Below are 26,727 nucleotides of genomic sequence, written 5' to 3'. Positions count from 1 at the left end.
GGCCGCGGCGGTGTTATGGCAGTCTTCTGCACGCCGGTAAGCGCCTTTTACCACCGAGGTTGGAATGACCACCTAAGTGTCTAGACACCTCCACACTGGTTTAATTATTAACAATTGTTTAACTTTACCCTTGGCTAAAACAAGCTGATCACCACATATTGTTCCATTTCATTTTTATTTTCTTTACCTTGTTGGTCAACTATAACAATGACAGTGCCCTTTTGGTTTGCATAAAAAGACGCTCCCCGTGCATAATACATTGTTTCGCTAATATAATTGTTTTTGGTTTTCACTCCCCGACTCGAGCGCATGTAACTTCTTGGCTCCAAGCCCCTTTTCTATTTTTATGGCCTTCTACACACAAGTCCTCTTTCTATTTTTACTGTTTCAGATGCACGCAAGCCGGAAGGAATCTCCTCTCCGGTTCCCGCTGCGTCTCTTTAAAAATGACTCTGACAGCGCCCGCTTGACATTAAAAGCGGGACGCCGTCTTGAGGGTAGGTCCACTACACGGGACCGAAGACATAATCGTAAGTTCATCACTATATCTGTGAGTTAGAAATTTGGGGGAATTACCCCGAGCACATTTGTGCACGGCGCAACTCCCTCACCTTGTGACATGCAGGTGAAGTGAACAATCGCTGTATTTCTAAATCTTGGACTTTCATTCTTTTGACACATAACTTTGAAAGTGATTAGTTACTTGGGAAATGTTACTTTATTTTTCTAACTTTATTACTGAACTATACTTCAACGTTTAAGTACCTATTACATATCAATAGCTATTTTGTTTACACATAATACAAGGCCTTTTTATATATCTTTAACCAATAGTGGAACACCAGGCATACCTTGCTGACGATTTTGTTTATTTATTGATTATGCACATTGGTCTTTAGCTTCCATAGAACGTGCGTCCTAAGGAGCCTGGTCTCAATTTTGGGGATGGTAAGCCTTCATGACCGTGTGTGTCTTATCATTTCTTCTTTTTTGACGTTTGACCCATGATAAGTTTACAGCCTTTATATTTGAATCACTGTATTACTATTTGATGGTTTGCTCTGGCCTTTGTATATGTTTGTTTTCTTTTAGGGCGACCTGACCTTACCAGTTGACTTGAATGTAAGTGACTGTCTTTAATTCTAAAAAAATTAGGGTTTATAGTATTTTTGGAGAAGAAGTTTAACCTTTTTTGGTCCTGATGAAGCGTCAATGGATCCGGCTGGACCAATAGGACGCAAAACATGTTGACCTTGGTATAGAGGTACTATATGAATTATAGTCCCCCAGGTTTGATTTTTGAGAGTCCCTACATCATTGTACTCTTGCGTGCCTCTCACTGATTCATTGTTTTAGTCTTGGTCTTCATCCACCCCAGACTGATTAAAATTATGATGTTTTGGTGTGATGAATAACCAATTTTAACCCTTTTTTCTGTTCTCTCCAGCTTAAAATCTACTCCGATTGTAGGTTAATATACTTAATTAAGTAGAACAGCACGGCTTAAGAGCTCCCTCGTGGAGCCCACTAGGTGTTGCAGTGCCGGCCTGGTGAGGAGCATTTCCCGATGATGATGCTAGTCATCCATTGTGATGCTTGAGGGCTCTTGCTCCTGAGACCCCAGGTCCCCCAGGAGGTCAGAGTAGTTTGGGACAGTGTACTCTAATTTATAGGATTATAGTTGGGAGACTCTACACTGGACCATATAATCTCCCGGTCCCTCCCCCCTTTTGTATTTAGATTGATGTACAGCAGCTAGCTGTGGGACCTTTTATTTATCCGCATTAATTTGAATAATCTTCTTTTTCATTCATCCCTGGGACGGATGATTTCCAGGGCCTTAGTTACGACGATGAGATGGTGTCAGCAATCTTGCAGACACCTTCCATTTTGAACAGTGATGGGCCAGCCCCCACGAGCAGCCTTAAGGCTGATTGGGACAAACTATCAACTCTTAAAAGAGAATTGATAAAAACAGTCATGCACGGGACCATCATGACGGAATATCTACGTGCAAACATTGCACCCAATGGCCTTCTTGTCTCCAACATACCACGGATTTTCCTACAGGATCTGGCTTTTAGAAAAGATTGGGCACAGATAGCATGGAAGTGTACCAGAGATTGGCTGGTCTTAATTATCAACACTTCCAAACGCATAGCTGACACAATTACAATTCAAATCAGTACTATAGAGAATACTCTTAAAACCACAATCACCTTGACAGCCTTCAAAAACCGTCTTTCTGAAATTAATGCTGAGATGAACGAAGCCAAGGAGTTTCTGACTCAACAAAAGATTACTAAACTGCAGAAAGATCTAGTTAAATTCAGCAGAGAAAAGGTATATCCTTGCACAAAGGAAGACTATGATGTGGATAATCAATCTCGGTCATCAGATGAATCCACCTCATCCTATAGAAAACCACGTAACCAGAATAGTGGATCTTCATCTGATGGGTGGAGCACAGATGAGAACCAGCCACAAACTTTTTATAATTACCCTCCATATCCTGTACAACAACCAATACCTTGGCATCCTCCTTACCCCTACTTCCAACCACGCCCCTTTGTACCCTACATGCCTTTTTTAGGCCGCGGTCGGGGCAGAGGCAGAGGCAGAAGGAGAGGAAGAGGCAGACATATTCAATGGTCCGGAGAACAACCACAGATGGTCACCAGGAGCCAAGTGAAGAATCTCCCAGCGACAACTTAGTTGTCAACCTATCTAACCGTCACCCCACAGAGCAGGAAATAAATGTGTTGAATAGAGGTTTTGGTTTTGTTCCCACCCCCGATGAAGATCTTTTCCGTCTCCACATTGAACTTGCCCAATTTTTCCGTAAGATTCGCTTACACTTTTTCTTCAACGACGCCGTCTTGAGGGTTGGTCCACTACACGAGACCGAAGACATAATCGTAAGTTCATCACTATATCTGTGATTTAGAAATTTTTGGGAATTACCCCGAGCACATTTGTGCACGGCGCAACTCCCTCACCTTGCGACATGCAGGTGAAGTGAACGATCGCTGTATTTCTAAATCTTGGACTTTCATTCTTTTGACACATAGCTTTGAAAGTGATTAGTTACTTGGGAAATGTTACTTTATTTTTCTAACTTTATTACTGAACTATACTTCAACGTTTAAGTACCTATTACATATCAATAGCTATTTTGTTTACACATAATACAAGGCCTTTTTATATATCTTTAACCAATAGTGGAACACCAGGCATACCTTGCTGACGATTTTGTTTATTTATTGATTATGCACAGTGGTCTTTAGCTTCCATAGAACGTGCGTCCTAAGGAGCCTGGTCTCAATTTTGGGGATGGTAAGCCTTCATGACCGTGTGTGTCTTATCATTTCTTCTTTTTTGACGTTTGACCCATGATAAGTTTACAGCCTTTATATTTGAATCACTGTATTACTATTTGATGGTTTGCTCTGGCCTTTGTATATGTTTGTTTTCTTTTAGGGCGACCTGACCTTACCAGTTGACTTGAATGTAAGTGACTGCCTTTAATTCTAAAAAAATTAGGGTTTATAGTATTTTTGGAGAAGAAGTTTAACCTTTTTTGGTCCTGATGAAGCGTCAATGGATCCGGCTGGACCAATAGGACGCAAAACATGTTGACCTTGGTATAGAGGTACTATATGAATTATAGTCCCCCAGGTTTGATTTTTGAGAGTCCCTAGATCATTGTACTCTTGCGTGCCTCTCACTGATTCATGTTTTAGTCTTGGTCTTCATCCACCCCAGACTGATTAAAATTATGATGTTTTGGTGTGATGAATAACCAATTTTAACCCTTTTTTCTGTTCTCTCCAGCTTAAAATCTACTCCGATTGTAGGTTAATATACTTAACTAAGTAGAATAGCACGGCTTAAGAGCTCCCTCGGGGAGCCCACTAGGTGTTGCAGTGCCGGCCTGGTGAGGAGCATTTCCCGATGATGATGCTAGTCATCCATTGTGATGCTTGAGGGCTCTTGCTCCTGAGACCCCAGGTCCCCCAGGAGGTCAGAGTAGTTTGGAACAGTGTACTCTAATTTATAGGATTATAGTTGGGAGACTCTACACTGGACCATATAATCTCCCGGTCCCTCCCCCCTTTTGTATTTAGAGTTGTAGAATGCACCTTTGGCCTACTGAAAGCCAGGTTCAGGTACCTCCATTTGACAGGTAGGTCCCTATGCTACGCCCGTAGGAAGGTCTGCCACTTTGTGGTGGCATGCTTAATGCTGCACAATTTGGCCCTCCCTGCAGGAGGAGGGGGGCTGAAAATGCACCTGTGGCAGCAGTGGACACTGAGGACAATGAGGAGAAGGAGGAGGATGTGGACAACAGGACACATATCATACAGCAGTACTTCCAATGACACACAGGTAAGACTGAAGAGTTGTTAATTTCTCCATTTCAATGGATTGCTGAGTGCCAGCTGTGTTGAGCCAATCACTGCATTACCCTTTCAATTGACTGTCACCTATGCATTTCCTTTTTGCAGATGCTGGTGTGGTAACAACAGTGTACTGATGTGATGGCTACAGACTGCTTAACAACATCTGTTTGATGTAATAACATTTTACAGGACATTTGCACAGTATGATACAGTCCATTACATTGCACATTTCTGTCTGATAAAGCACTATTACACCAGTTGTGTTCAAGGGTGTTTATTGAAGTGACAATAACGAAGGGATAGTGCAATAGAGTGGGGTGATGGTTGACGTTAACCGCAGTGTAGTGGTCCATATGGTCAGGAGCACAGGTACAATGTCCATGGGGGCCATAGGATGAGAAGCAATGGCAGTCCAAAATGAACAAGGTGACTCAGTAGTACACAAGGGGGACATTCTGGAAAGGCTCATTTCCCGGTGGTGGTCTTGGTCTTTGCAAAAGTCTCTGGTGTCTGTATGGGCTGCAGGGAACGTTTGCAGCAGAGGGAGGGGTGCTGGTGGTCTGTGGGTCCTGTGGCAGGTCCTCCTGTCCGCTAGCTGCAGCAGATGTTGATGGCTGCTGAGTGGAATGGCTAGTGATAGTGGGCAGCTGGTATCCTCTGTTCTTTCTCATGATGCTGGCCATGTCACCCAGTACCCCTACAATGGAGACCATGTTGGCATTTAAGCCCTGCAACTGCTGCATGGCCTCCTGGTGGTGTACCCCCTGCAGCCGCTGGTACTCCTGCATGATGGTGATGAGCTGGCCCATCCTATCCTGGGATTTTTGGTATGCCCCCAGGGCATGTGTGAGTGCCTCCAGGGCAGTCAGTTCCCTGGGCCCGGCCCCCCGGCGCACAGCTGGCCTCCTACTGTCCCTGGCCCTCTGAACGGTGTCCTCTGAACGGTGTGCCCACTCCCACTTACACCATGACCTTCTTTGTCTCACTGTGTGGTGTCGACTCGGGTCCCTGTACAGGTGGGCACACTAATGATTGACGTGTCCTGGGAACAGGGGATTGGGGACGTTGGGTGGCTGCTGTGGTTTTGGAGTTGGATGGGGGGGGGGCCCTGTGGTGGACTGGGTGTTGGATGTGGAACCAGTGGTCCCAGATGGGCCAGGGAGTTCATCCAGATCGGGACATCCAGAGTTGCTGTCATCGCTGGGGGCATCTTCTGGTGGGGGACTGGGTTGCTGTGGCACCTGCTTGCTGCTGACATTGGCTGGGGCACCAGTGGGGATGTAAGTGATTTGTTAGGGTCATTGTCTGTCACATATTCTGCATTTCTACCTTTCCCTACCTTTGGGTTTGGTGTTGTCCTCCCACCTTTGGTAGTGTATGGTGTTGGCGTTGGATTGTGGGATTGGTAGTACTACATGCTGTCCATGCATTGCTGGTGGGTGTGCATGCAGTGCTGGGAGGGGTGTGCCTGCAGTGGGTAGGTCATGCAGGGGTACAGATTTACCTCTGGTCTTTGGGGTGGTGCACTGTGTGGGATTGAGTAGGGTGAAGGGAGTCAGGGTGAGGGGGTGACATGCCATGTAGGTATCTGTGGTGGTAGGTAAGTATTGGTGACTTACCCATGTCCAACCCTCCAGTGATCCCAGTGAGGCCCTCAGGATGCAGGATTGCCATGACTTGCACCTCCCATGCTGTCAGCTGTGAGGGAGGAGTTGGGGATCCACCACCAGTCGTCACGATGGCGCCCTGGTGCTTTGATTAAATGAAACGCATCTTCCCCCATAGGTCATTCCACCTCATTTGGATGTCGTACCTTGTGCGTGGGTATTGTCCCACGGAGTTCACCCTGTCCACGATTGTCCGCCATGGCTCCATCTTCCTGACAATTGATATCTGCTGGACCTGTGCACCAAACAGGTCTGGCTCTACCTTAATGATTTCCTCCACCTTCACCGCAACTCCTCATCTGTGAAATGGGGGTGCTTTTGTGGGGACATGCCTATTGTGTGTTGTGTGTGTTGTGCAGAGGGTGTTCAGTGTTGTGGTGGGGTGTGTGGTGTGTGATGCGTGACAGATGTATAGGTGGTTATGTTGTGTGAGAGTGCAGTTCTGTAAGGGTTTGGGATGGCAAGGTGTGGCAGTCTTTTCGTGTTTGCAAGGGATTGTGGGTTATGGGGGGTATGTTTTATAGGCCTGTTGGTGGTTGTGTAGGGTGTGTTACTGTGTCAAGTGTGGGGTTTTTGAACTTGGCAATGTTGGCTTGTAGTGGTGATGGGTGCCCATTTCTGCTGCGGCTGTGTGCACCGCCAATGGGTGACAACCATTGAATGTCCGCATCGGTCATTCGTGGGTCATAATTTGGAAGCGTAGCGGTGTGGGTGGTGGGTCTGACAGTTTTTCGCCATAGTTTGGTCTTGCGGACTTGTGGTTGTGGCAGCTTTCTGTTGGTTTTGTGTTTGTGTGTCATAATATGGCCGGCGGATTACCGCCTCCGCGGCAGTCTGTTGGCAGACGTCACCACTGCGGTCTTCGGAATTGACCTCCAATGTCATAATGACCACCTATGTGACCAAAATTCAAATTCTAAATTCAGTACCAGTTGGATAGGGATGTAATAAGCCACCCAGACTGTTGCCGGTGTCCTGATGACCCTGAAATGTATTGCACCCATCCTCTTGCCAAGTGCAGCCACAGGCTATAAATAAAAGGGTTGTAGACTGGTCAGGGTTGTTATGCCCATACCAGCACCTGTGTGTCTTGTGTGCTATTTGCCACCTCCTATGACATTGTGTGGCATGCACTAACCTGTTTGGCCTGTGCTAAGGCCGCACAACAATTGGTGACAAAACTAGACTGTTCCTGCCTGCACACACACATCAGCGTGTCCTGCATGCCTCACCCCAGTCGTGGTGCCACCCTGAACTACAGTTAACTCAGCATGCTCCGTCCAGACCACAGTGCTGATACTACTGTATCACCGCCGCTGCCTCTTCTGGGATCAGAGGACCAATCCCACCCACAACCGACTCAACCCGATGCTGGGACCACCTGCACCCTTGCTCCCAAACAGCTGTCTTTCCTGCAGACGAAAGCCACCCTCACGCAGGTCCTTGGGCATGCCCCGTCAGTATGAAAACACGCAGCCCTGCCACAGTAGTGTGCCAGACACCTTTCCTGAGCATGAGGCACATCATCGACATGAGTACAAGCCTGTCTGCATACGACGAATACCAGCACAGAGGCAAGTGCATAAAAACTGGGTCATTTTGAACTACGTAACAAAGTATGAACTGGAAAATATAAGAAAAGTAATGCATAAAGGAGAAAAGAAAGGAAAACAAAAACAAAGAGTGAAATAAAACTATAACAAGAGAGAGAACTGTGGAGAAGAAGTGCAAGCTAAGTACATAAGTACACAAGTGGCTTTCACACATAAGCATTAACCCAGCCTGAGACCCCACCTGCCCTCCGACATCAACCCAATGGACTTGTGCACCATCCACTACTTAGCCCAAAAGGGACTCTGTCAGCAGTATTAACACCGAGTCCAGACCCTTGTGTCAGCACTTCATACCTTGAGGCCATTCTAATCCTCCTCAGTTATGGACTCTCCACACCAACACTATGGTTGATGATGCAAATGCACCCCCGCTGCTTGCACAACAGCAAGTCAAAACCCTGCACCAACATGCACTCGTTGGAGTAATGCAACCATTCAGTGACCTTGCTGACCCAGCTACAGTGGCACCCTATTGGTGCATCTGGGCAGAGAGACTAGACAACTATTTTGTGGAACCAGAGAAACTAATGGAGCCGTCAAACGCTGACTGCTGCTTCATCGCATAGGGGAGGAAATTTATAAACTGTTCAAGCACTTTCCTATTACCTGCAATCCTGGAGGTTATGATGATGCAGTGTGGGCACTCAAGGGTCACTTTGACCCCCCGTTAAACGCCGACTTTGAATGCTTCAAACTTCGTCAAGCCCACCAGTGTGAAGGGGAATCAATTGATGCTTTCTATGCATGGCTATGTGAACTGGCCAGTACGTGTATGGCCAACAACCAGGTCAAAGAAATAGGAGAACAATTGATCCAAGCCTGCCGCAACATGACGCTCAAGGGCCTCACCTTACGTCAACCGCATATAAATCTAGATGACATCCTCATCATGGCCAGATTGCACAACCTCTTAGCCGCAATAGCTTCTGAAATTGACTTAGCTATTACTCAAGTTCCGGAAACAAAGGCCACCATAAAAGTATAACGTACAGATGCCATAATAACGAAAGGGAAATCCAACAAACCAAAGATCCCTACTACAACTACCTCACCAAAGCCTTGTTATGGATACTGCTGGTAGGAGGAACACTCCCTGACTAACTGCCCCACTTAAGGATGCATGTGCTCCAACTGTGGTGGAATAAACCACTTCCCATGTGTCTGGCAAGGAGGTCAACGAGGGTTGAGAGGAAGATGGGTGCCAACAAGACTGGTGCAATAGCTATCCATAAGCGAACCGTAACCACTTGAGATGGTCAAGCACCCACAAAATTTATGACAACAACATGAGGACTCCCAATCCGAAGATAAAGAAGCAGCCTTCCCCATTTCCTTCACAATTTAACTCAAGAAACTCTGGAGACTGCCGCCCAGATGTTTGGTGGAATTGCTGGCTCTGAAGTTAAAGATGTAATTGACACAGGAACCTCCGTCAACGCTATGGGCATCCAACAATATTGACGTCTCAAACTCAAACTGACACTATCACTATCTCATACCTAGGATATTTACATATGGCAGCATAGCCCCCCCTGCTGCTCAAAGGTCATATGACCATGTGCTTGAAGTCCAACAGCCAAGAAGTCCTCACGACGTTCCATGCAGTTGACAGGGGGGCTGACACTCTACTGGGTAGCAATGCAGCTGAAGATCTTGAGCTCGTATTGTTTGCATACAGTGTCAAATAATGCCAAACTGATGACCTGCTACAACAATTCCCTGGACACTCTGAGGGCTTTGGATGCCTCAAGGCTACCCCAGTTAAGCTACACATTAATAACAAACCGGTGGCCCTCCACCACCGACAAGTACCTTTCTGCCTACAACCCTTTATTGAGAAAGAGCTTGAAAGACTTAAAGCGTAGGGGTGATTGAGAAGGTGTCAGGACCCACACAGTGGGTACCACCTATGATGGTTGCCAAGAAGCCCAAACAACCTTATATGGTGCGCTTATGTATCATCATGCATCTACCCAATAAATCCATCAAATGTGAGACACACCCCACGCTGACCATGGGCAACATCATCATTGAGCTCATCGGGGTGCAGTGGTTCCCCAAGCTATACCTAAATTCTGGCAACCATAATTTGCTCTTACCAGAAGAGAGCCACTGCATTACAAACTTTTCAACCCACCTGGGACTTTGGAGGTACAAAAGACTATTCTGTGAAATTTCCTTTGAAGCCGAAGTGTTCCAAGCTGCTGTCAGAGAAAACCTCTCAGGGCTCCAGGGGGCTATGAACATTAGCGATGATATCCTGATCTCAGCGATGGCAGAGGAACATCTACGAGCAACTCTTCATTGCCTATGGGAACATGGCATTACCCTGCAGAAAGAAAAGTGCTCATTATTTCAGAACTGAATATAATTCTTTGGTTATGTATTCAATCAAAACGGGGTGCAGGTAGACCTGAGAAAATCACAAACCATTAAGCAAGCCCCAGCGCCCACTACCATACTGGAAGGTTATAGCTTCTTTGGGATAGCCCCAGACTGTGGCTGGTTCATCCCCAAACCATTAAGAGTCCTCACAAAAGCTGACGCTGGTTGGAAGTGGGAACAACCAGAACATGCCTTTCAGAATATAAAAGCCACCTTGTTGAACAAAGCGACAATGGCATATTTTGACCACACAAAACAGATGGAACTACATGTAGATGCAAGCCCTGCAGGGCTCGGCGTTGTACTTACCTAAGAAGTGGAACCTGGCAGGTGGGCACCACTGGAGTTTGCCAGCCGTACACTCACCCCCAACTGAGACAAGGTATGCACAAATTGAGAGGGAGGCTTTTGCCATTAAATGCGCTTGCAATAATTTCTACCTGTACCTTAGCAGAAGACCGTTTACAGTTGTTACTGATCACCAACTATTTGTGCCACTGTTCCAGGGCACAGCCCCTCATTCGCCACCCCAGATAGAGTGCTGGGCTATTTAACTCCAACGTTACAATTTTCATATTGTGTACTGGCAAGTGTCTAAGACCACAGCAGACTCTCTCTCACGCCATCCTACCCTTGCTTGAGAAGAATCACCCTGAACTCAGCCTCCACTGGTTCCTAATGGAATATAGAGGGACACCACATGGTACCACACAAAAAGCCCCATGGACCATGATGTTCAAGGGGAACTAGAGGGGTGCTATCCCATTCCATCCCAAGTGGGTCCCACCAAGATAAGTCCCAATGAAAGTGCAAAACAGATGCAAAAGGAACACTTGTGTAAGTGAAAAGAGGCAATGCAGTCCTGTACCATATTGCATAAAGCGACAATGCAGTTCTGAGGGACCGAAGGCTGGGGTGGAAATTCCAAACACTCCTTGAACCTGGAGTTTGGAGAGTCATCAAATTTGATGGAACAATGGTAAACACCTGCAGGGGACAGGAAACTTTGAAGAAGGAATATTTCCTGGTGCTGCAAAGCTCAAGAAGAAACTGAACAAAGTGTGAGAATGGTCAGGTCACCCATGGGGGAGAGCTGCAATACACCTCCAGGAGAAGACACCCCAGGACAGGAGCTGGGGAGAGAACCCAGGAATCAGTACTGTCATGCTGAAACAAGTGGAGAATAAAGGGTTGGCCACTCATACCACCCACGATATAGCCTGAGACCTAATCCCACGTCAAGACTAAAAGACTATGGGCCAGATGTACGTAGCTATTTTCTGCTTGCAAACAGTCTGATTTGTAACCAGAAAATAGCATTTTGGTATGTATCAATGCTATTCTGCGATTCTGTAATCTATTCACCGAATCGCAAATAGGTCTGTGAGACGCTATTTGGAAGGGGCGAGCCGAGGGTGTCCCTTCCAAATAGGGAGCGGCAATGGCATGTATGATTGTTTTGCAACCGTGAATGCTCTCGCAAAACAATTGCAGTTACCATTAACTAAAGGTTGGTGGTAACCCCTTCGCAAACGGGAAAGGATCCTCAAGGAACCACTTCCCCTTTGTGAATGGGTGCACCAACATTTTTTCAGAGCAGGTAGTGGTCGCATGGACCACTGCTTACTCTGAAAAAATGAAAAGGACATTTTTCATTTCTTAGTTTGTAATGCATCCCATTTCTTTTAAGAAAAATGTACTGCATTACAAAAAAAAAAACTGCTTTATTTAAAAAGCAGTCACAGATATGGTGGTGTGCTGTCCTCAGCAGGCCACCATCCCTGTGAGGGCAGCCATTCCCAATGGGGTCGCATATAGCAGCCTACCTCATGAATATTAATGAGGTAGGTCATTTGAAACCCCATTGGGAATAGCTAAATGTGTCTGAAACACATTTGTACATTTCATTTTGCGAGTCTCTAATTGTGATTCGCAATTAATCTCAATTAGAGACTCGCAAAATGAAATGGTCGCACATCTGACCTCTAGTTCGAGTTGGAAATTCAGTACCAAGTTGGGGAGGGATGTAATGAGCCAACCGGACTGTGGCAGGTGTCCTGGTGACCCGGATATTTATTGCACCCATCCTCAGGCCAGGTGCGGTCAGAGGCTATAAATAAAGGGGTCGTAGACCGCTGGGGGGCTTACGCTCATACCAGCATCTGTGTGTCCCATGTGTTATTTGCCACCTGCTATGTCATTGCACAGCGTTCACTGCTCAGTAAGGCGTGTTCTAAGGCCCCACAACATTATACAAGATGGCTTCCGAGGTTAACTCTCGAATCTGTTGTGATCTAAAGTTCGTAAATTCGAGTTCTGGAAGGCAGACTGATGTTCCCCCAGTTAAGTTGGGTACCATTCATATGGGTAAAAGTAAAAGCTGTATATACTTAGCTAGCAAACAACAGAAGCAAATTATGAAATCCCACATTAATAGGTTCGATTATTGTTCTTATCACCCACCAAGACGAGCCTGGGAGACTCAGCAGGCTGCATGGATTCCGTATTACACTCACTTGTACCTTACCCTTCCGAGGCAAAAGTATAGCAACTATGTAAATTCCAGGACGCTTTCTGAAGTGGTCACTCTGTAACATAGTTGCCAGTATTCGAAGCAGAACATAAAAAACACATAAAAGTATGAGGGGAACACGGGGATTCATGAACGGGAGCTTCATTAACGCATCTTGAGACTGAATAAGATAAACCTTATAATTTTACTTCCCTATCAGGAAGGAGGCAACCTTACAAACTATTCTTTTCATGCTTCGGTAATTACAATTTTTACTAGAATGATACACGCACAATTGCAACCTGTGAAGAACAGGATAGACTGAAAGATTGGAGCGCCATCTGCTGGACAGAAACGTTAATGAAGAATTAGATTAGTCCATGGAATTTTATGTACTCATCAGGAACTTCAAGGTGACTAGATTCGACCTGGAAACTATCTGCTTACTCATTCCGACCGGTGTGAACCACACGCTGGAAATTGAGCTAATGTTTGTTAAGATTTAACATCATAAAAATGCTGGAAGGCTAATAATGTATAGGAGGCAGTTGCTCCTATCCACTGGGTAACCAAACTTTAAGAACATCGACACATTTAGTTGCTTTGGAAAAAAACATAAACACAGGAAAGGTGATAGCAGGGATGCTTGTCTCACCCATTGCAATGGCTCGTCTTGACCCCCTACAATAGGAACAGTCCAGCCCGAACTTCCAGGCCAGATCCTGTCTGAAATGGAAAACAAGCAACCCAAGAGGGGTATTGGAGCAGAGTCAAGCCTGATTTGTATATGGCTCACTCCAAACTGTGGTGACATGGCGTGCACAATAACAGCGGAGTGGGGTGCGGTCAGTGGAGTTACCTGTGGTTGAGCCATCAACTTTTGTATACTTCGGTTTGGAGAAAAAAAAACATTGGCACAATACATGCACCAGTAATTAAACTCTTCCAAAAAATGTGACAATCTGCCATATTTTTTGAAGAACTACACTGTTCAGTCAGTCCATGAAAACTGAAGCAAACCTGATCCAAGTAATTACAGACTAATAGCTTTGTACGTCTTGGACAGTAAGATTTTTGCCAGGCTTCTTCCAGCAAATTTGGTGGCCTCATCGAAAGTAAACCAGTTTATGGAAATATACTTCCAACCTGGTTCTTCTGCATTCAGCAATATGCGTTATTCTATCCTAAGTAGCCGGCAAAAGAAAAAAGCTCTAAACGTAAAATCTTTGCAGTTTTTGTAGTATATTCGGCTGGGTTTGACCTGGTAAATCGAGGGAGGCTGCGGACTAAATTACAAGTGTTTGGCCTGTACCAAAACTTACCAAAATCCCTGTGTTTTATGGATTAAGGAGGGGTACACTTTGGTACTCTTGTTGGATTGCTTACCTCTGGTCGGATTGTTTCTAAATGTTTGATTTATCAGGATTCTTTCAAACAAAACAATACATTTGTTCTAAATTCGGTCCCACCTCACTTCTCGGCTACAGTTTATGCAGATAACCCAGTTCTCTTATCACCGACGTCTGTTAGCTGACAGAGACTACCCACAAACCTGAGTTTGTAACAAGTTGAAACCTGACCAAAAATAAGATTATGATCTTTTCGAAATCAAAAGTCATCGTTACATAGAAAATCAACAAATCCAAAGCCGACGGGGTTGAACAATTGAACTAACGAGGCCTGGCGACTGACAACAGCCTAAAGGAATTAGCTCACCTAAAAGCATTGCCAATTAAATGTCAAAGCATTGATGCAGGTTTGTAACAATGGCTTGTCTGGCGTGGCGGTTGTTCAGTCGCTGGCCACTCAGAGCTTTCTCAACCAACATTGATCCAATAATGGCACATGGGATGCTCTATTTGCCGGATGGCTAAATACTAGATTGGATACTGGCCATATGAATTGTATGCGGAAATTACTAAACCTCTGACAGTTTGCTCTTCACCATAACATTCTACTGCAACAAGATCTTGCATCCACGTCGGTGGTCATTGAGAACAAATCATTTCCATATGGATGCAGGATGCAGTCTGGTACCAGTACGTGTATTCACTTCACAAAGCCGAGCTTCCTTTACTGCTGAAGAGGTACAAGCCGGGCCCGTGGGAATCGTAGTTAAATTGGTCTAATGCTGAATAGAAAGATTTGCTTAGGAAATCCACTTGGTATCGGTCTTTTGACTCTGATTTAATGGAAGCATCATAGAAATAGTGGTCAAAGTACCTAATATTGATTGTATGTCAAAATATCGTATACAGATATATTGTGTGGGACAAATATCATTTACAAAAACTATTGAGTACTGATTGTCTATTATGAACACCAATCGGGTGATATTTTTAAGGCAATATTTAGAACACTAAGGCCCATATTTATGAAAAATGACGCCCAACTGCGCTAGTGCAATTGTGTGTAATTTTCTTTAAAGCGAGCTAACATCATTCCATAGCGTCATCCGTGTGCCATATTTAAAAAATGACGCACAATGGCACTAAGGAATGGTTAGCAGCAAAAAATGATGCTAAGCATTGGGACATGCCTTAAGGGAAAATGTCGCTAATTTAGCAAAAGTGGTGCTAGCCCATTTTGCTGCACGTATTTTTCATGCTAAATGGGTTAGCACAATTTTTCACCGCATTAGTATAAAAAAACAATGCATAAGCAAGGAAACATGAAAAATCAAACACAAGATGGTGATTGCAGTCATTAGATACCCAAGGGAGAGCCGAACCACCCAAGTACCAGCCAGGAGGGTCTAGCAAAGTCCCAGGAGAAGGAGAAGAGGAAGCACAAGTGTACACAGTCGTAAGATCCTATCCCTCCTGCGGTGCCTACGTGGCTGCTGTGTTGGTGTTTGGGGTTGCTGCGGTGGTGGTGCAGGGACCTGTTGCCGTCGCTGATGTCTGTGGCGTGTGCCAAGCTGGAGCAGTGGCACTTCTATGTTGTCCTGGAGGTTGCTAATGCTCCTTATGTGTGTTTTTCTTAAGTGGTGGTCGGTGGCCTCTCATTAACGCCTGGTCTGACCAGGCATTATATTTTGACGCTAATCGACCTTAGGATAATTTTTTAGGTGTGCCTCCTTAGTGTGCGTCATTTTTGCATCAGGAGGTAAATATGGCGCTGTGGGGCTAGTGTAATTTTTAGGAAGGGGATGCCCACTTTGCATATCATTGTCACAATTTGTTGCCAGGTGGGTTGGCCCTTCCTAAAAATAACGCTAGCTCATATATTTTGACGCTAGACGGGTCTAGTGTCAAAATATAAATATGGAGTTAAATTAGCACAGCTTTAGCGTGAAAAAACGTACGCTAAGGCGGCGCTAACTGTTCATAAATATGGGTCTATGTTTATGTCAGATTATATTCTGAAGACGGTGCTCTGGTACTGCACCCCCTAACATCTACATATACTTTTGAGCAGTTTACATAATTTAGGATCTGCCTTTTCTTTAGTTTCGTTTGTGTTGAACTCTACACCTGGAAACAGTTACCACTCAACCTGTATTTACCCTGCATAGATATGTTTACACAAACATATTTGCACTCACTTTCCAAGGAAGAGTCATGCACTACTATGAATTCAACTGTTGTACTATGCGTTATGGCTAAAAGTAATGGCATTATGAGCCAGGTAACAACATTCGGGAGGGACACTGTAAAAGACCTTGTAAACAGTGTTATTTGCACTTAGAACCTTAGTGGAATTGGTAAACAATAATCACTTAATTAAATATTTGTCACCAGGTTCAGAGTAATAGCAGATTTGAATAAATGTTATCCATTTCAGTTTTTAATAACATGTTCACTGACCGTTAATGATATACCTTAATTACTTTTTATTGTACAATGATTTTAATCATAGACCATTTTTTAAAGTGGTTCTCGAGCTCAGGCCATAGCCTTACTTCCCATGGGCAAAAAAATGTAAACTGTACCTAATATATAATTGTGACTGAGTGTAATCAGCATCAGTGAGAATTCCTCCAACTGCAAACCAGAGTCCAGCCAGGGGTTACTGGGCCCCAACCATTCCTTTGCCACAGGAGTAGTATAAGGGGATACCTTCTATCAAGCTTTTGACAGGTACCACTCCCTGTGGTGACGTAGGCAATGACGTATGCAGTGACATGGGTGCCACCGCCCCGTGCTGACATAGGCCCTGATGTAGGAGTGTCCTGTGGGTTGTGACATCATGGCATCACGTGTTAGTCATGTGCCAGGGTCCTAGCCTCTGTTTCTAGGTCTATGGGCTGTGTAAAATGAGGGCCTTGCTGGTGTGCATCCTGTTTCAGAGCCTAAGAGGACAGGCCTGGACATGTCAGACATTCAGGACCAAGTGGCTGCTTGGGGGCCTCCTCATAGGGCGGAACATTGAGAGTGCAGGCCAAACCTCCACACTGCTGGCTAATCCAAAAAGAGGGTCTGGGCAAATATTGATTGTGTTAGAGCCAGCCAATCAATTTAGAAATGCAAGCCTAAAACAGATGTACCCCTAAGAGTCCCCATACGTGGGTTCAAAGGTGACCAGCATATGTCAGAGTATAAAGTGACCAGGCAATTAAAAAAGTTTTGAAATGAACAGAAGACATGCATTGCAAGCCTAAAACAGATGTAGCCCTAATAGTTCCCAGACATAGGTTCAAAGGTGCTGAGCATATGTCAGAGTTTAAAGTGACTAGGCAATTAAAAAAAGTTTTGAAATAGACCTAAGACAAGCAATGCCCCCCTAAAACAAATGTCTATTTCTAAGCCAAGCCCTCCACAAAAACCTATGCATAATTAACACAATGTGGGCCATATAAAAACACCCCCACATTCACAGGACTCTTTTTCTGAACTACATATTGGAAGTTTACGGAGAACTTGGGCTTCCAGAACACCTCAAGGAGAAAAATATGAAGGGCACAGCACAGACTGGTGATGCTAAACCTCTTCTACTTAAGGTCTGTAACCATGTGGTGCCTGTAAATGTTTATATTGTAGTCTAACATAGACTTTATCCCAAACCTTTTTAGGTATACTTAGCAGAGTAAAACGCATGTGTTTTGTACAGGTTATTTTGAGACATACATTTATACTGTGTTGAAAACAGTTGTTTAATATATAGAGAGGTACAGTATGTTTAAAGGCATAAAAACAATGCTTGTGGTGAAAATAGAAGTGTCTAATTTTTTAGACCAATGTACATGATGATTAAAATGTTTTTAATATTGTAATCCTTAGCTATGTAGTTGAGGCCAACACAATTTTATTACTCTGTTGTTTTTTGATAAAATAGGTTTATCAAACACTGTATGTTTTAAAAAGGTTATTAGCAGTGTCTTTAGGGTTGGTGGTGATGTAGACAGGGTGGTGCAAGTCTCAGGAATCGCTATGTTTAACAATAATTTATGAAGCTAACAATGTAAAAACACATACTATAAATTGTCTTTAGGGTGCATTTATAATTTTAAGATACAGCCTGTAATTAACGTTCATGCCTGAGTTTTGTTTGGAGGTTGTTTTGATTACCTATAAAGTAGCACAGAGGGTTAATATGCAGGCTGCAAAGAGCAGAACTATGTTTTTATAAGGGCAGTAGTGTGGTTTAGTAAAGACTGCCATGTATGGGACTGGCCGAGCTCCTAACAGGTCCTCTGTAATGGGGGCCTGGGGTCTCAACCCAGCCCCCAACTGTTTAAAACTTCTGAAAGCAGAACCCTCAACACCTAAAACAAGGCATTTTCAGGGTCTCAAGGGGTAAAGATCAGAGTCGGCTTAACCTCAAACATCCTGAAGGATCCCCGCCAGTATTAGGTGAAATGCCAATGACACCTCCTGAAAATACACCAATTATTGTTCATATAGGCTGTGGTCGGTTGCCTAAAAACAGCTGGGCTTGTAAGAAACAGAAGTGGGCTAATAGCGCTAGAAACTGTAAGCTTTTAATAATAAAATTAAAGAAAGGCAGACTAAGCATTTTAAGGAGGCATAAAAATACCACAACAACGCGTCGCAGTCAACTACCATCGAATGATACCCCAGGAAGCCCTCCATCCTGCGCCGATCCTCAAGCTGAGCATTCAGAATTGGTGTTTTTAGAAAGTGTCAGAAGGTACAGTCGTACTGTAGAGAGGTTTAACACTAAAGAGCACTTTAGGTTAGTTAACCTAGACTGTCTAAACTCCTCCAATCAGGGTGTTATAGCTATACACCAAACTGTACAAACGCTCATAGAACGGTTGTTACACGATGTGGGGCCTCACAATTTCTTCCAGCTGCGTTTTGAGGGGCACAGTCTCAACAGTCCTCTGTTCACCAGACGGTCGCCTCGAGATGTGTTTGACGCTGTGACGTTTCTAGAAAACCTGTCTAAGCTTTTACAGAGCAAGGCTGAATTACTGGCATATGGGACCTTTAGAATCATCGCCCTTGTTGTTAGGGGCCGTGAGGGCGGTGCTTCCAAAACTTTAAAGAGCATCATGTACAGTAAAATCATTGGCAAGAAATATCGATGGTTGCTTGACTTTAACAGTGGAGCTACCGATATGAGTCTGGTGGCGAGCATCGCAGGTTTGTTGGTGGACCGGGCTACCCCAGAAAACATCATTATGTCTATGGCGGTGGCCGCCCACGCGGCGCTTTAACTACCACCTGACAGACTGGTTGGTTTTGGGACCTAGGCCTTTTTGAGTACCATTTAGCCATTATGGTAAAAGTTCTGTACCACAGAGGTTCTTGGAAGTACTTCACTTCCGATGAGCGTGTGAAAAACAAGACCATTTATGTGCTACACCACGAAAACCACTTTTACGGTATCGTCAACGTGAAGAGTTTTCTAGGCGCCAAGTACGTGTGCGAGCAATGTGACTACATATACAACCACCGGACCAGACACCAGATTGAAATGCAATCTAAAATGTGTCAGAGGGTCGGATGCTTCGACACCGATGCCCAGAAGGTGAACTGCTTGACGTTTAAGATGTTTTGTCGGTCGCACAACCGCTTTAACGTACAAATCAGCCTCGTAGAGTGCGTCAGTAAATCAGACTGTCGGGCTTGCGGACGCTACAAATCAAATGACCACGATTGTAAAGGTATGCAATGTCCCAGGTGTGAAGCGTATTTTATAGCTGGAATAGCACACAAGTGTTACATGCTCGAAGGCTTCCCCCCCAAAAAACAGAAGACTATATCGTATTCGATAGAGTGCACGCAGGAGACGGGTGTGCACCAGCCTAACTACATTTATGCCCATTGTCTAACAGCCGATGAAAACTGGGAGTTTGAAGGCTGATCGTGCGTGAACAATTTCCTCAACACGTTAATGCATCTGAAATATTACGAGTATACAATGCTGGCTTCTCAACTCAACGGCGTATGACTCGTTCTTTATTCGTGAAAAGGCGGCCGTGTAACTCATAACCCAGGGTTCCAAAATGATACTGTTAAAGGTTGTGCCTTTTGAAATTAGGTTGATAGACACCTTGAAGTTTCTGCCCATGAAGTTGAGCAAGTTGCCAAAAGCCTTTGGTTTTGAAGGATGTAAAGGTTATTTCCCTAACTTTTTTAACACATGGGCTAATCAGAATTACAGCGGACCTATGCCTCTGCCTGACAGTTACGGCGCTGAGTACATGATGCCTTCTGAAAACTAGAGCTTTCTACAGGTGTATGATAAAAACAGTGAAAATCGGTTTCATTTTCAAAAAGAGTTGAAAGCTTATTGCCAGGTGGATGTTATAATCTTGCGAAAAGCGTGCAACCTTTTCAGAGACGTTGTAGGGGAGATGACGAAATGGGTCAGGATTATCAAAAACAAATCCCGTAAGAGAAAAGAAATCGTGGAATACCTAGACCCATTTAAGAACATTACGCTGGCTTCCATGTGCATGTCTATTTATCAGCACATGTTTTTAAAACCTGAAACCATAGCTCTAGTACTGCCTGACCTCTATAACGGTAAACAGAAACTTTACTCCACCCCGTCTATTCAGTGGCTCATGTACGTCTCAGAGAAAGAGAACATCTTCATTCAACGCACGCTGCAGGGCGGCAAATACCACTTGGGCTTCTACTACCTAGACAGTTATGCGTCAATTAACAGGGTACTAACCGCCTTTGAGTTCAACGGCTGCTTTTACCACGGGTGTCTGCGCTGTTATAAACCCCATGAGTTTAATAGACTGCAGGGCACCACGTTTGAACAATGTCGTACTCTGGCAAAGTCGCAGTATATTGAAAACAGCGACTTTGATCTGAGAACCCTCTGGGAACACGAGTGGTTAGACGAGCTAACAAAGGATGCAGAACTTTGCACTTTTATTAAGAGCCGGAAGTTACCAGCACCGCTGGAACCCCGCGACACCTTATTCAGTGGTCGTACAAACGCCATACAGCTGTACTGGGTCACTGGTGAGGGTGAGAAAATATGCTACTACGACTTCACCAGTCTGTATCCGTTTGTGAACAAGATGAAGTTGTACCCGGTGGGGCATCCTAGGATCATATATAGGAACTCTAAGTCCCTAGATGAGTACTTTGGTCTTATTAAGTGTCAAATCCACCCTCCGCTGAAGCTTTACTTCCCGGTGCTTCCGTACAGAGATAACGGCAAGCTGATGTTCCCCCTATGTCGAACATGCGCTGAAAGCAAACAGGCTAGCAAATGTAGACATACTGATGAGCAAAGGCTGCTGGAGGGGACATGGTGTACCATCAAGTTGCAGACGGCCCTTGAGAAAGGGTACCACCTCAGTAAAATACTGGAAATTTGGCACTTTCTGCACACCACATCCCAGCTCTTTTCTGAGTACATAAACTTGTTTCTCAGAGACAAACAGGAGGCAACCGAGTATCTCGACTGGTGCGCCTATGTTCCCTCGAAGCAAAAGTACATCGATGATTACCAAGCTCACAAGGGTGTTGCACTGAGACCTGATTTCTTTAAGGTTAACCCTGCCAGACACCAGCGAGCTAAGCCCTGTCTCAATTCCGTATGGGGAAAATTCGCACAGCGTACCAATTTGTCAAACACATCCATCGTCACAGATCCACATGATCTTTTTAAGTAGCTATTTGCCCCGTCTTACTTTGTGTCCAATTGTGAATTTATCGAGGATGAGACGGCCGTTCTATGCTGGAAATACGCCAAAGAGTTCCCCACAACGTGTAACAATATAAACATCTTCATAGCGTGCTTCACAACCGCTCATGCTCACCTAGAGCTTTACAGGTTGTTGGATAAGCTTCAGGATTGTTGTTTGTACCACGACACCGACTGTGCTATCTTTGTGAGTAAAGAGGGATATGATGAAGATCGTCTGCCGGGTGATTATCTAGGGGATTTGACCAGCGGGCTCGAAAAGGATGAGTGCATACTCAAATATACCTCCTTCGGACCCAGGACCTATAGTTACAAAACCTCTAACAACAGGGTTTGCATGGAATTAAGGGTATCATGGTAAAAATAAATTTTGACAGTCTGAAGGGTCTGGTGCACGAGTACAACGCATCGAGCAATCGCAAAAATTACATCGCAATAGTCGTAAATCACCCTAGCATAGTCAGGTCCCAAAAAAGGTGGGAAATGACAACACAGCTGTTGTATAAAACCTTATGAGTAGTGTTTGATAAACGGGTCCTGACCAAGGACTACAAAACACAGCTGTACGGTTATTAAAAGACATTAGAGGGGCAAACCCCAGCCGCTATGGACACCAGGCTGCAACACCCATTCTCCTGCATTTTAGCAGGTCCCTTAAATGGCAGTAAAATTTATTTTATAAAGAAAATGTTAGACAACGCTCCCGGTGTTTTATCTCAGACCCCTAACAACATCGTATGGCTTTATTCCTGCTGGCAAGATCTTTACACAGAACTATCCCTAAAGTTCCCACACATCCGATTTATAGAAAGCATCCCCAGTAATCTCAACGACGACGACTTGTTACCTAAACACCTTGTAAGCATGGTCGTTGTGGACAATCTCATGCACGAAGGCGGGGACCACCCCGAGATCGAGAGGGTTTTTTCTCAATATTCACATCACCATAATCTGAGCATATGCTACATCATGCAGAACTTGTTTTAAAAGGATAAGAACAGTTGTTCTATAACTCTCAATGCCTCATACCTGGTCTTATTTAAAAAAAACCACAACAAGCTTCAGATATCAATTATAGCTAAACAGATGTACCCTGAAACACACAGTTTTTCATGGAAGCGTTTAACGACGCTACCGCAAAACCCCACGGCTACTTACTGGTAGATTTAAAACCCAATACTCCAGAAGACTACAGACTACGCTCCGGTATGCTCCCATCTGACTTCCCAGTTGCTTACACGCCTAAAATAATCCCCAGAGCCTATAAAAACACCCATTATAAAGATTTTTATAACATTTACACTCTAAACCTTTGTAATATAAGGTCAATACCATGTCTGCGTGGCTATGGCGTAATTTAGATCTCCTAAAAATGGTGGTCACAGCCATCCCCCTAAAAAGAAAGGCTATCCTGTGCGCTGCTTTTGATGATTTAGTGGCGGCAATTTCAGAAATAGCCCTAAACACCCGAAAAGGTAATGTCCCAATATCAATGAGCCAGTTCTGGGTTTCGAAGAAGAAGCGCAATATTAAGAAGCTCAGCAATAAAAGGGCGTCACTCTGTTCTAAAAGGAAACTGGTCAAACAGTCTGGAGGTTTTATAGGGGTGCTGCTGGGTATAGCTATACCCCTAATTACAGGTCTCCTGTCGAGGACCTGATGGAGCACGCCCAAAAAATGTACCTTGTGCCTCGCCAACAGCTGGAACAGTTGGGTCCTTCTACCACTGACGTCTAGGACATACGCAGAAATGAGACACAGCGTCTCAACGCTGAGATCAAAGCCATATTCAACCGAACCAATTTAAAACCACACAACAAAGCGGGGCTTTATTCAGGAGCCCTTCAAAACTTTTTACAGTATTACAAACAATTGAGTGCTGAAAAACACAAATTGACTCTGTATTCCCTGGACACTGAACAGCCTCTAGCAGCCCCAGTAGCACCTCAAGACCCAGGACCCATGGCCCCCATGGACGCCGTTGTTAAAGACCTTTTAAAAAATATACGGCAGAGGTATAGAGGGACGGCGCAACTGCTGCTCAGTAAAATGACTGTTACTAAAGATCTGACCTGTTGGAATGACCGGGGTGAATTTGTTTACAAGGGACAACCAATTGCTGGATCACACATGTATGATCTGGTCAGAGGTCTGACGTACAGTAAAACTCTATTGACACATAACGCTCCTAGAGGATGGGAGCAGTTCCTACGAGTAGCTGCAGAACTCAACATTCCTTCCACGATCGTTGGTAATGCCGACCACAGGGGTAGGCTTGAAAGTTTGAAAGATCCAACCCCAGGTGTTTTTACCATGAGCCCCAACGTGCCGACTTCACCTTTCTTTCCGCAGATCACACTGTCTAAGAGCAGCAACGCTCTACATATGGAGCCTAAAAAGAGACTGTTCAAGATGAACACTTGGCTATCGCTCTAATGTTATCATAACTTTTGAAGCGTTGTACAGTTTTGTTAAGACGTTCGCGTCTCGAAAGATTTTTGCTTCATTTTATTTCTTTACCTGTGTAAATGTTTTTGGTGAAAACTTTGTAATAAACACTTTTAACTTTTCAACAGTCGTCAGTCACTTTTAAAAAAAGGGTTTTAAAATGTGTGGTGGGTGAATAAAAAATGCATAGTCTGAATTTGTGTTTAAAATATTTTTATTGTGGACAACCATCAGTACAAATAGAGGCGTTACAAGGCCTTACACTTTTGACAAACATCATATTCTGTTTTAACAACGCTCAACATGGTCCTTGTGTTTTCATTCACATATTTCATAACAATACCATTGTTGTTCACTAGATTAGTGCAATACAGATTAAAAAGAAATTCTAAACGTCATACCGTCAGACATTTTACTAATAAAATATATACAATGTTCCCCGCATGTGATGGCTAGAGAATCCTGTACACGCATCTTGTTATACTCAATCATGGGTACTGCTTTTTTTTACATATTTGAATATCGGTTTTGTATAAATGCTATGCTCGGGGGAACTCCGCTAAACTTGTCAAACACTATAACCTTATCTACATCCAGAAAAATGGCCGCCCAATGTGTACCACCCTTGTAATGCGGGTCGGTTTTAAAGACTAGGGTGCGGGGTCTTTCAGGGCCTATCTCCCCCGGTCGCCCATCGCTAGGAAATACACCTAAAAAGTATTTCTTGGTGTATTTATGCCTGCTTAAGAAGTCACGTATCTGCACAGTGTCCATTTTACAATCTTTTAATGATAGTCAAACATATTCTGTCGGGCGTGATTGACTTGTATGATGCTGTTGAATACAGAGAATAAAACCATGTTCACGTTGGTAGCTAGTTCCTGTGTGAAGCGTATTTCATCTTTTAGATTTCCATTTTTGATCAAGTTGTAGTAGTCACCGTCTTCCATGTTAGGAGTCAGGTCGAACGCAAACAGCGTGTAGAAGGCCCCATAGCCCTCTCTTGAAACAATTACTCCTGAGTCAAGCAGATGTTTCCCCGTTATGGAGACCAGCCTGAGATATTCCCTGACAAAATTGGATGTTTCAAAACTCGGGGTGAACAGTTTTGCGGGGATAACAGCTCCCTCGTGGACCAAAGTGGCATAGTTGATGTCGTAGTGCTTGAAGTTGAACGTGTTAGAGGTATAGAGCCCGCTAAAAGCTGTATTGTCCACAACCCCTAGGATGATATGTTTCGGGAGTTGCCCCAGAAATAGATTTTGCTGCTGCGTTAATCTAGTATCTGCGGGGATGCTGAATATCTTCAGAGCCACTCTTTCAATGGCATACTTGGCGTTCAATAGCTGTAAAGTTTCGGCGTGAGCTAGTCTGACACTCTGTAACACTTTCACTCTCTTTACAAACAGGCTCGCGGACAGAATAACCACTTTATACTTCTCCACATCGCCGCTGATGAGACAGAACACGTCCTTGTTGCGGTTTAATTTAATCTTAAGATGTATACCATTGACGAGTAGCTTATCTTGGAAGAAAGGGTCTGAATGTATGTGCCTCAGGAAGTCAAACTGTCTACTGCCAGTGGCGAAGCTGGCTCTTTTTTTTAAACCATTGTTGCCCCCGCCCAACGCTGTGTCCTCAAAATGCGCTTGAGTGTCTTTGTATAGGAGCCCCGCTGAAAGCTGTGTGTCCAGGGCTTCGCAACTGTAATTTAGAATACTCTCTATGTAGGCCCTGTAGGCGTACATGTTATCATTTTGCATGACGAGTCGATCGCCCAGGATAATGTCCACTAGATTAAACATGGTTGCGACGGGGTAGGCTATCGGCGCCGCTTTAGCATCAGCCTCGATGTTGGCACCGTTCGCTTTGGTTATTTTGCAGATGAGGTGTAGCAGAGTGCTGTTGAGATTCTAATACATATCTGTGGACCCCGACACATAAAACTCTATCGGCACCAGAGGCGTCAGAGTGGTTAGAGGCAACACTTCCATGAAAAAACTGTTCTAGATGCTGGGCTGTGTGGGTTTAAGAGAAAACAAGTCTAGCTCAGATTTGGCGCATTCACCTTGTCGCATAGGCTCTCATTATTCTAATGAGACTACTGGATTTTGAGCAGCAAGATCGTCCACAGTGTGGGAGACTGAGTCTGGACCACGGTGGATGACACTTGTCGCTCCAAATCCGGGCTTTGCTCCAGCTAACTAGCAGTGCCTCATCTCTTCCAAGAGGTAGAGACGATTGGGCAGCTGAGCGCATGACATATTGGTACTTCTCAGGGAAGTCGTGGTCACTCAGGTCACAACCGGTTCTCTCATACACAGTGCGGTCTCATATATAAATGACAATAAAAGCAGTATACGTTTTAAAGATTGGTTTAATAAAACATCTGCATTTTGGATAGCAAAGCATGAGCTGCAATAACCAGAACTACACAACACAACAATATTAAAATAGTGATGATGAGAGTGAAGCATAAGAATAATGCTATCATAGTGCCACTAGTGTCGATGGACTATTCGCTATCTAAATCATATTTTGAGCACAGCTTGTTAAGCTCTAATACTGCCTTTCAGGTTCCCCCGGGAGGACATCAACCCTCATACCTGAGCAAA

General features: G+C 44.4%; 1 protein-coding gene across 1 annotated transcript; it reads right to left on the bottom strand.

Moving 5' to 3' along the window:
* Window positions 1-24,897: 24,897 nt before the first annotated feature.
* Window positions 24,898-25,917, bottom strand: LOC138297017 (uncharacterized protein F54H12.2-like). The gene has a single exon (XM_069236534.1). It carries the CDS (start codon window positions 25,915-25,917, stop codon window positions 24,898-24,900), a length of 1,020 nt encoding a protein of 339 aa, XP_069092635.1.
* Window positions 25,918-26,727: the final 810 nt, after the last annotated feature.

The sequence above is a fragment of the Pleurodeles waltl genome, chromosome 5 (genome assembly GCF_031143425.1).
Source record: "Pleurodeles waltl isolate 20211129_DDA chromosome 5, aPleWal1.hap1.20221129, whole genome shotgun sequence".
Taxonomy (NCBI): Eukaryota; Metazoa; Chordata; class Amphibia; order Caudata; family Salamandridae; genus Pleurodeles; species Pleurodeles waltl.
This window is presented reverse-complemented; position numbering and strand designations above follow the sequence as displayed.